Below are 12,424 nucleotides of genomic sequence, written 5' to 3' on the forward strand. Positions count from 1 at the left end.
AACTCCCAGGAGGGCGAGGGGCAAGAGACAAAGAACTCAAAACAACAAATGTGAGTTGTTAATCCCCTGCAGCAGCCAGAAAGGGCTCCCTTTTCCCACTCTCAAGATATTAAGCTGGGGTATAACTGCTGGCTAACTGCAGCTCACTGAGAGGGAAGCAGACATCTTCCTCCCTGTCTGCTGTTAAAAGGGAAAAGGGAAAGGGAGTTGACAGGCTTTTCTTCAGTGAATTTGGCCAGCAGAGCCCATTTTGAATATTGACTCTGGCCAGACCAAAACACAAGAAAACAGAGATTTTCTCTCCATGGAAGGATGTGCCAATGAGCACCATCTGCTGGTCAGTCTGAAAATTGCATGGACAAAAATGGCTTTTGGTCCTCTATGTATTCTTAACTACTGGGAGAAAATCTGCACCCCAATAGTGAGTCTACGGCATGATTTTGATAACTTAAGCTGGACAATTTTACAGACTTAGAATAAACTAAATATCAAAGAAGATGTGTGTTTGTATGTGGGGCTTGGGGGGAACAATAGGAAAGAGAGAGAAATTGACCATCAGAATAAATTCACCAACATATTGAGATGCCTAGACAATAGCAAAAACTTGCAAGCCATACTAGGAAACAGGAAGAGATGGCCCAGCCAAAGGAACAAACCAAATATCCTAAAGAGATACAGGATTTAAGACAATCAATCAATGATAATCACAAAAATATCCTAAATCAATTTAAAGAATTGAAAGAAAATATGAATAAAGAGATAAAGGATTTTAAGAAGACACTGGGTGAGCATAAAGAACAATCTGAAAGCCTGCAAGGAAAAGTAACAGAGCTTATGGGAATGAAAGACATGATCAATGAGATTAAAAATACATTAGAGGCTCACAAGAGCAGATCTGAATTGCTTGAAGACAGAATGGAAAAAATGGAACAGGGTCTCAGAGAATTGAATGACAATGCAAAACACACAAACATATACATTAACAGTGTCTTAGAAGGAGAAGAGAATGGAAAAGGGGCAGAAAGAATATTTGAAGAAATAATGACCAAAAACATCCCAACCCTTATGAAAAATATAAATATCAATATTCAAGAAGGACAATGCACCCCAACCAGAATAATCTCAATAGACCTACCCTGAGAACCTAATATTCAGAACAGCAAATATCAGATATAAAGAGAGGATTCTGAAAGCAGCAAGATAAAGAAAAGCATGACATACAAGGAACCTCAATAAAATTAAGTTACAACCTCTCATCAGAAATCATGGAGGTAAGAAGAAAGTGGTATAATGTATTTAATATACTGAAAGAGAAAAACTGCCAGCCAAGAAGTCTGTATCTGCCAAAGCTGTCCTTAAAAAATGAGGGTGAGTTCAAAGTCTTCACAGACAAACAAAAACTATATAGAATATGTTATCAAAAGACCAGAATTACAAAAGATACTCTGAGGAGTGCTATAGCCTGAAAAGAAAAAACAAGGGCTAGAGACATGGAAAAGAGTGTAGAAATGAAGATTAATAGGAAGGGAAAATTAAAGGGTAAAAAGACAGGAAATAGTCTGATATGAAAACACAAAGTCAAAGAAAAAGTAAGTAATGCCTTTACAGTAATAATTTTGAATGTCAGTGGCTTGAATTTTCCAATCAAAAGACACAGACTGATAAAATAGATTAAAAAATCATGAGCTATTTACATCACCTCAGTAATAAGGACACAAGCAAGTTAAAAGTAAAAGGTAGGAAAAAGATATTTCATACAACTAGTAACTAAAAAACAGCAAGAGTAGTGATACTAATATTCGACAAAATAGACTTTAAATGCAAAACTGATATAAGGGATGAAGAATGTCATTGTATATTAATAAAGGGGGCAAAACACTTTCTCTGATCATAAGAGAATGAGACCGGAAATCAATAAGGGACAGAAAAAGGGAAACGTCATAATTATATGGAGATTCAACAACACACTCTTAAATAATCTGTGGGTCAAAGAAGAAATCACAAGATAATTCAGCAAATACCTTGAGATGAATGAAAATGATAATACAACATATCAAAACCTGTGGGACACTGCAAAGATGGTGCTGAGAGGGAGGAAATTTAAAGCTCTCAATGCTTCTATTAAAAAAGAAGAAAGAGCCAAAATTGAAGATCTAACTGCACATCTGGAAGAACTAGAAAAAGAACAGCAAACTAATCCCAGACATGCCGAAGGAAAGAAATAGTGAAGATCAGAGCAGAAATAAAAGAAATCAAGAACAAAATAAATGGAGAAAATCATTATAACCAAAAGTTGTTTTTTTGAGAAGATCAACAAAATGGACAAATCCTTAACTAGACTGACAAAGGAAAAAAGAGAGAAGATGGAAATAAATAAAATCAGAAATGAGAGGGGGAACATTACCACTAACCCTACAAAAATAAGAGATCATAAGAGTATAATACAAGCAACTGTATATCAAAAAACTAGATACTGTAGACAAGATGGACAAATTCCTAGAAACATACAAACCACATACACTGACCCTAGAAGCAATGGAAGACCTCAACAAAGCATCACAAGTGAAGAGATTGAAAGTCATCAAAAATTCTCCCATAGATGAAAAGCACGGGACCAGATAGCTTCAAAGGTAATTCTACCAATCATTCAAAGATGATCTAATACCAATCTTGCTCAAAATCTTACAAAAAACTGAATGCTACCAAACTCATTCGATGAAGCCAACAGAACCCTAATAACAAAACCAGATAAAGACAGTACAAAAAAAGAAAATTACAGGCCAATACCTCCAATCAATATAGATGCAAAATTCCTCAAAAAAATACTTGGAAACCAAATCCAAAAGCACATTAAAGAATTATACACCACAATCAAGTGGGTTTTATCCCAGGTATTCAAAGACAGTTCAACACAAGAAAATCAATTAGTGTAATAAACCACATTGATAAACTGAAGAAGAAAAATCACATGATCATCTCGACTGATGCAGAAAAGGCATTGGACAAAATGCTGTACCCTTTCTTCATAAAAACACTCTAGGAGACAGGAATAGAGGGAAGCTTTCTAAATATGGTAAAGTGCACATATGAAAAACCTACAGTTAGCATTGTACTCAACAGTGAAAGACTGAAAACATTTCTGCTGAGATTAGACAAGAATCTTGTCTTGAGACAAGACAAGAATGCCCACTGTCACCATTATTATTCAGTATTGTGCTGGAAGTTCTAGCTAATTAGACTAGATAAAGAAATAAAGGGCTCTCAAATAGGAAAGGAAGAAGTAAAACTTTATTTACTGACAATATGTCCCTATATCTAGAAAATCCTGAAAAATTCACAACAAAACTAGTAGAATTAATAGATTAGTTCAGTAAAGTGGAGGGATACAAGATTAACATGCAAAAACCAATAGCATTTCCATACACTACTGATGTGCAATCTGAGAAGGAAATCAGGAAAAAATTTCCATTTATAATAGCAATAAAAGCAATTAAATACTTAAGAATAAACGTTACATAGGACATAAAGGACCTGTATTCGGAAAATTACAAAACATTGCTAAAAGAAACCAAAGAAAACTTAAATAAGTGGAAGGGCACTCCATGTTCATGGATTGGAGGACTAAATATCATTAAGATATCAATTCTACCCAAACTGATATACAGAATCAATGCAATCCCAATAAAATCCCAACAGCCTTTTTTTTTTTTTTTTGCAAAAATGGAAAAGTCATTAATCAAATTTATTTGGAAGGTAAGGGGCCCTAATTAGCCAAAAATGTAATATAAAAGAACAAAGTTGGTACACTCTCACTTCTGGACTTTAAAATATATTACTTAGTTACAGTGGTGAATACAGCATGATACTGGCAAAAAGACTGACAGATTCACTAATGGAACTGAAGCAAGAACTCAGAAATAGACCCTAACGTCTACAATCAAGCGATTTTTGACAAGTGTGTTAATCCCATCCAGCTGGGCCAGAACATTCTATTTTTAAAAAATGGTGCTGGTAGAATTGAATGGTCATACATCAAAAAAGAAAGAGGACCCCTATCTTACACCTTACACAAAAATTAACTCAAAATGGATCAAGCATATAAATATAAAAGGAATAACCATAAAACTCTTGGAAGAATATGTAAGAAAACATCTTCAAGATCTTGTGGTAGGTGGTAATTTCTTAAACCTTACACCCAAAGCAGAGGTAACAAAAGGAAAAATAGATAAATGGGACCTCTTCAAAATTAAATACTGTGGTACCTCAAAGGACTTTGTCAAAAGGGTGAAAATGCAGCCAACTCAATGGAAGAAAATGTTTGGCAATGACACATCTGGTAAGAGTTTAATATCCATGATATATAAAGAGATCACACAACTCAAGAATAAAAAGAAAAACTATCCAATTTAAAAATATGCAAAAGACTTGAAAAGACAGTTGTTAAAGAAGTTACACAAATGGAGAAGCAGCACAGGAAAAATGTTCAAAATCCCTAGAGATTAAGAAAATGTAAATCAAAACTAAAATGAGATATTATTTCACACCTATGAGACTGCCCTCTATTAAAAGGTCGGAAAACTGTAAATGTTGGAGAGGATGTGGAGAGACTGGAATGCTTATTCATTTCAGTGGGAATGTAGAATGGTACCAGCACTGTGGAGGGCTGTTTGGCAGTTCCTAAGGAACTTGAATACAGATTTGCCACGTGACCTCAGAGTACCATTGCTAGATATATGTGGCGAACCAGGCTGCCTCTGGGAGGCCTTGATAGAAGTTCAGCTTGGATAGCTGAACACAGCAGTCCTAAAAGCCTTGAGAGTGAGAGCTGAATGCAGCTGTTGCCATCAAGCCTGGCTGAGGGGCATTGTAAAGTCACGTAGTATCCAGGAAAATTCTGTTGACTACACAAGGGGATGAAAGCAACCGTAACGTTCGGAACATAGCCTGCTGTAAACACATAATGAGACATTTAATCACGAGCTGTACTAGGTAAAAAATTCTTATAATTAACTAGGAAAACAAATTCTTAAGTCATAGTCACTTGTTAATATTACATCATAGCTGGACTCTATTGTTAATTCTACATCATAGCTGAAATCTAAGATATATATATATATATATATATATATATATATTATATATATACCAGGTAGAAACTAATAAAGAGCACTTCTTCTTTAATCATACAACAGGGTGTATGCCTGTGCTTTCTTCACATGAAGTCTTGCTGGACAAGATTCTTCCTACTTCTGAACCCCAACAGGTATATACCAAGAACTGAGAGCAGTGACATGAACAGACATCTGCACACCCATGTTCACAGCAGTGGAAGCAACCCAGGTGTCCATCAACTGATGAACAGATAAAAAAGTTGTGGTGTATACAAACGATGGAATATTATGCAGCTGAAAGAAGAAATGCAGTTATGACACATTTGACAATGTGAATGAACCTGGAGGACATTATTATACTGAGTGAAGCAAGCCAGACACAAAAGGACAATTACTGTATAACTGAGCTATTATGAAGTAAATATATTGTATAAGCTCATGGAATTAATAATTAGAATATATGTCTCTAGGAAATAGAATGAGGGTAGAAAAATGGAAAGCCAATGGTTAATCTGTGCAGAATTGGTTAAAAGATTATTTGCAAATCTTTGGAAATGAGTGGAAATGGTGAGAGCACATCATGCTGTTTGTGACTAGCACAGCTATTATTTGGGCATGGCTGTGGTTGAAAGGGAAAGCCTAAGAACATTTCTATTACTAGAAGGAAAGCTAAGAAATATAACATTGGACTGTGTAACATAGTGAAATCTCATATAAAATACAAGTATAGGTGACATTGCATATATAAGACTCTTTTTACAAAATATAAATACAAATAAACTAGAAAGAAGAAAACAGAATAGCAGCTATGTACAGTGGGGGAAGCATAGAGCTACTGAGAGGTGATGAGTTTTGTTTGTTTGTTTGGCTTTTGTTTATTATTATTGGAATAATGAAAATGCTCAAAACTAATTGGAGTGATTAGTGCACAACTGTGTGATTATACCAAGTACCACTGATTGTATACCTTGGATGGATTTATGCTTTGTTAATACATATCAATAAAATTGATTTGTTAAAAGAACACCTCCTGTCACATCTTATTCTTATATACATGTACAGCAAATAGTTCTTTTGAGTCAAAAATGTGTTAGCTATTTTCTAAGCAGAGTAGTCTTTAAGGATTCAGTGCAGGGATTTACAGATAATTCTCTCACTAAAGCGAAGTTAGGGGGTTATTGCTGCATTATGGCCTGTTGCACATCATCTTTGTGCTTGGAGATGTTTATTCCAGCACAGTTCCTCCTGCAGATACTTTTGATAAAGTCTGATAAACATAACACCATGCCTCTCTCCTTTCCACCTATTGTTAAAAGAAAACTGAGATGCTTCACCTAGGCCAGGGATTGAATAGCCAGAAAGCATACACTCGTATGCTCTGGGACAATTCCAAAGTGCTTTGTCATCAAATAAGTAACCATCATTCATATTAGATCTGTTAGGTTAGTATTTTTCATTTCATTAAAATTATCAATTTGGTCGAATTTTTCTGAAGCCTCCATGAAAATATGAGAAAGTACACTGACTAAAATATAATATTTAGTTTCAGGAGATCAGAAACAATCAAATACTTACAGAAGCTGTAAGGAAAACAGTCCTTCAAATAAGCTCTTTGGGAGTTCTGTGATTTTATTTCCATAGAGGACACTGAAAAAAATATCAGAAAATTTAACCAGCATAAGATATTCATCCAACATATCTGTACTCAGGAAGATAGTAGGTTAATTGGCACTCAATACATCAGTAAAGTTATAATTTGTAAATATTTGATTTGTAAGTATTTCTCCTGATTGTGGATCTGATGTATGCTTATTGTAGAAAATTGTCAAAATATAGAAAAACAAAGAAAAAGTTAATATAATCCATTTACCTCATCCCCCTTACACAGAAATAACCATTGTTAAAATGTCATGTTTTTTCTATGTATACATTCACATATACATGGTTTATATGTAATAAGAGCATACTCTACATACAAAGGAGAATACTAAGTGTGGAATCACTGCTTATTAAAGGAATGAATTTGAGGTTCATTATATTACTAAATAGCAAATGGAATCCATATAAGGGTAGGGTATTTGCTTTAAATATATCATATATATACCAGAGAAATGGAAGATTTGTGAAGGTGGTAGTTCTGAGTATGAATTTAGGACACATTTTGAAATGCATGTCCCTCAAATGAAATATGAACAGGAATGAATCCTTACAGTAGCTGCCTCTGATCAGCCACTAAGTGGAACTTGACCGCACATGGCATGACGTCATCACCATAGCACCCCTAAGTCTAGCACCTGAGTTTTGGCACACAGTTAAGTTCTGACATTGTTTAGTGAGTGAATATTATTTGATGAGTGAAATAAATTAGCAGAGAAAAAAATTAAGTAATAAATTAACAAAAGAGTGAAGTGAGGGGATTTCGATAGCTAACAAATGGAAATAGTTGCCTCATCATTGTGGTGGCTATTAACAATAGGTCTAAAATGAGGTCTATTTATTTATAGCCTCCAAAAAGTAGGGGACAGACCATATATAGTAAGTGAGTAGTTTCCTACTATCCTTTCTCTTTAACATGACCTAGTTAAATCTTGATTTTTCATTCAGTATAAAATTCCACAGTAAGGTATTTAAAAAATGTAGGAAACTACAACAATATGTAAGGAAATGTTGGAAATTATATTACTGGGGAGACATTTTGGCAACATAAGTCAATAAATATAAAGACGTTTATATGGATTTTAACTCAGTAATTCCACACTTGGGAGCTTAATTTAAGAAATTATTCAAATACCCACACAACATTTTATGTACGAAATGTTAATTGTGACATAATTTATAACAATGAAAAATGCAAATAAAATATCCCCAAATCCTGAAAATAGGCAATTGGTTAAATATATATTTCACATTTATAAAACTATGTTTTCAAGGATACTTAATAATATGAACTTCTCATGATGTAAATAATTTGAAAAAATAAAAGCATACTACAAAGAAGTACATTATACTTCTTGTATATGTTAGATTGTCTATATGGTAATAGAACAAAAATTTTTTAAAAAATGCATGGAACTACACTACATAAGCAATGAATCCTAAGTTTAACCATGGACTTTAATAATACAATTATAAATATGTGCTATCATCAATTATAAAAAATGTTCAACACGAATGCAAGCTGTCAGTGGTGGGGTGTTATATGGGAATCTTAGATTTTATGCATGATTGTTCTATAAACTCACAACTTCTCAAATAAAAAAAAATTAAAAGAAGTACTTTAAAGTACTTCAACATCATTTGAAAAAACATATATACATACAAGAAAAGTAGAAAATATCTGCATGGCCAGTGATTTACCATCTAGAGATCATTTGTAATTTTCTGTATTTTTTAATATTCCCTAAATAGATATATAGAAAGATTTCAAAAATCAGAAGAAAAGAAATAAATGCTTTTCATGACATGTAAAGGGAAAACCTGAAATGAGAACCTAAATAATTAATATCTTTTAGGAGTACATGATATTTTTGTTTGAAAAGGAGGAAAATGACAGTATATAAGAGATGAATAACAGCAAGTGTAAAAATGGTCCTGTTTTTAAGATATCAGAGAGAGTGGGATATATTACCAAACATGAAAAATTTCTCAAGGAAATAAAGTTGGGTGCTATGTTGTGTAAAGAAGTATTCCATTTGTAAAGATTCCATTTGTATGGATATATACCATAAAATTTCATTTGCAGAGATAAAGATTTTTTTAAAAGGTACATCAATTAGAGTCAAAACAATTTTTAAAAAAATCAAAGAACACAAGGAAAGAATTTTATATTGTCAAGAGTCAAGCTGGTAAGGGACTTAAGACAGGGTAAAGCAAGAATAAATATATGTTTTAAGGTCAAGAATAAGAGAAGAGAGGGAATTAAGAGGCACAAATAGGTAGATGAAGGTGGCACCAATTCAAACGTTCAATGAATTCATTCAACCTAGGTATTGTGCACATACTATGTGCTAGGAACTTTGCAAGGTTCTAAACTTGGTGCCTAGTTAAATTGAACCAGCCATTATTTTTGAGGGTCTATCACTAGTCCATATGACAGGCACTGATGGAATTGAGATGAGTAAGGTGTAGCTTCAAACCGCAACCCAAAAAAGAAATACTGAAGGCTGAAGGAGCTTCGTATTTTGAACCCAGTGAGATTTAGAAAGGTACAATGATGCAAATAAGTAGTAAGGGACTCATTTAAGAATCAAAAGGCCAACAATTCGGTAGGTTGTATGGGACTTCTCATTCATAAGTTGGCTTAAACAGTATGGGAAGATTGTAAAACTATTATTTTTCAGAAAACTCATTTTTTCCTTAAGATCATATGAGAAATAGGTATTTATTTTTAATGAGACAAGATGAATACATGGCAAAGTAAAGGGGGTAAAGGGCAAAAGGATGCACAAAATCTATTTGTGTAGGATTTACTGGGTAATATGGACTATTATCAATAAAAATGTTATGATAAAGACATATTTTCTGAATGTGATGGGAATGAGATTTCGCTACCAAGAGGTACAACAATTCTAAGGCTTGATACAATTTGCTCACACAAGATCAAAATGGCAGCTAGGAAAAGGAGTTTAAAAATGTCAAAAATTCAAAGACAGAGAAGTTATATGACCTTCAAGAAAATAAGGTCAAAATCTATAAAAATGGGGATAAAGACATATTATATCAAGATCTAAAGTGCAAGAAGGTCAGTGAGAATCTATGCATTACTATAAAGAGGGAAAGAAAATGTAAAAAAAGAAAAGATGAGAATGAATTCAGCTGAGAAGAAAATGTATACATGAGGGCTTTGGATAATATCCAAATACCAAATTGACAAATTGGATAGCTCCTGTACAATTTTTAAAAATATATGACTTAGATTCAGCATACTACAATTATTCTGAGACAGAATATTTTTATATTGTTTTTGAACAACAGGGAAATCTTTGAAGGCAGCTCTTGGCTCTACTAGAAGGAAGGCTAATAATGCTAAACCCAGTTTAACCCTCGTGAATTTTTGCATTAGAATAGCAGAAGATAGTAACCACTGCTGGCCAGACTTTAAATTTTCCTGCCCTTGTTAAAAAACTGGTAGAAGACAGAAGAAAAACACATCCAAAGTATAACGCTATAAGACAGCCATGGTGAAAAGGATGCTATGAGAAGAATTTATTATCCAAATAAATGTCAAGAGAGTCATATTTGTAAATTAAAATCACTGTATCTGAAAATTATAATACTGAACAATTTTTAAGAGAGTCCAGTCAAGAGAAAGCAGAGGATAAAATGGAAAGCTACATTTTCATTTTCATTAAAATCCTCTACTAAAACTAAGGTAACATCAAGGTACTGGTCAGGAGAGTGATCTCCAGCCTAAGAAAAGACTGTAGGAAATGGAAATATAGCAATTAAATCCTTTACTGTATCACTGCTGTGGAATTTTGGATCTAGTTAGCAAAGGGCAAAATTAGAGTAAAAGAACTACAAGGGCCTGCATGGGATTAATGGAAAAAAAATGAAGAGGAAAACCAGATGGTGAGGTATTTGAGCATAAATATTCTCTAGGCTAACTAAAATCCAGATACATATACATTGATAATTATCAGCAAAAGAGTTTGCCATGATGATAGCTATTGTTTCTTAAACATTTGCTGTGTGCTTTAACAACACCAGGAGAGGAGGTAATTTTACCCTCATTTTAGAGATGGGTAACTGAAGAACACGGAAATTAGTAACTAGTTCAGTCCTGTACTTATTTAAGTGACAGAAGCAGGATTTGAACACAAGCCATCTAGCATCCCAAAGTCTATATTGCTTACTTCACCTTACTATACCACAACAGCACTTCTATTTGGTTAATATAAAGGGAATTTTCCAATTAGTAAATGGAAAGCAACTATTTCAGGCAATACGAAATATGCTGAGTAGGCTGAATTCTTAAGTAATTATTATTAAATATTATAGAAATTTTGTTGCTGTTATAGTGATAATATGAATATAAGGAAGAATACCTTGAGGATAAAATGATTTGATAGTTGTATATATTTTGAATGATATTTTGTTAATAATACTGTGTTTCCTTAACAGGAGAGAACTTACAAAACATTTGGCAAATTAAAAGCAGATTCCTCTATGATATACCATTCTGGTAATTGAATAACAATTTAAAATGGACTCTTTTTTTTGTTTGTTTTTGTTTTAGGTAAAATGCAATAGAGGCATCTGCATTAAACTGTCTCTAAATATCAGCACATATTTAGGAAACATATTAATTAATAGGTATGTAGTTTTGCACTGTTCCAGAAAAACTTGGTATTAAATGGTTATATTAAAGAGAAATTTGAATAAGTAATGTTCTCTCATGAACGGTAACTCTCACATAGTTTGCAACAATTGTTTTACAACAATGCAAGGCACTAGTGGTTGGATGATATATGGAAGCCCTGTAGGATGATATGCATATTTCTTTTGTAAGTTCACAACTTTTACCATATACTTATTGTTTAAGTATGTTCATGTATGAATGATAAACTTCAATAAAAAAGTAAAAAAATAAACTTGATTTAAAAGTTTTGCCATCATAAATATATACTTGCAAGCCATTCCACCCATTTCAGGAAGATTTTGTTCCCTGGCTCATCCTTGTGATTATATCCTAGACTTTGTTGTAACTAACTATTGCAACCTCTTATTATGTTAATTTCAAGCATCCACTACCCTCTCCTAACACTGATTTTTTTCTTGCTCTTTTTTGAAACACTCAGCATACTGCTTTATGGTCTTAGCATTTAGCTCTTCCCTCCTTCTTGAAAGTTTTGTCTCCCTATGTCTGCAAATATCTGCACAGCTCACTCCTACGATGATTCCAATCCCAATCTCCATGTTTTTTTAGTTACCACCTTCTGAGGGGGCATTTGTTTGGTCACTCTCTTTAAAACTCTTTACCGTCCACCTCGCCCTGGCATTTCCAATCACTTTCCCTTCTCTACTCTTCTCCTTAGCACTTTTCATCATCAGTATATTTTACTCATCCATCTAGTTAACCGGTGGTCCCCTCCATGGAGGAGGGTTTACCTGCTTTGTTCCCTCATGTACATCCAGTGTCTTAACCAGGCCCTGGTATACAGTAGGAATCCAATAAAAATTAACTGAACATATATATGATCATGATTAAATAAAGAAAAAAACTAATGGAAATCTCAGTAGTTATAAACCTTATGGGGAGATAAATGTATTAATCTTTGTACAGCTATCTCAAAATGTGAACACAATCGGGA

General features: G+C 33.5%; 1 protein-coding gene across 2 annotated transcripts in view; it reads right to left on the minus strand.

Annotated features, from left to right (window-relative positions):
* SLIT2 (slit guidance ligand 2) overlaps positions 1-12,424 on the minus strand; it is a 369,072-nt gene that overhangs the window by 90,194 nt on the left and 266,454 nt on the right. For both annotated transcript variants that reach the window (XM_004482479.5, XM_004482478.5), the window contains exon 12: positions 6,687-6,758. In XM_004482479.5, coding sequence (XP_004482536.1) covers positions 6,687-6,758 — 72 coding nt within the window. The remainder of the gene's footprint in view (positions 1-6,686; positions 6,759-12,424) is intronic.

The sequence above is a fragment of the Dasypus novemcinctus genome, chromosome 1, assembly GCF_030445035.2.
Source record: "Dasypus novemcinctus isolate mDasNov1 chromosome 1, mDasNov1.1.hap2, whole genome shotgun sequence".
Lineage (NCBI taxonomy): Eukaryota > Metazoa > Chordata > Mammalia > Cingulata > Dasypodidae > Dasypus > Dasypus novemcinctus.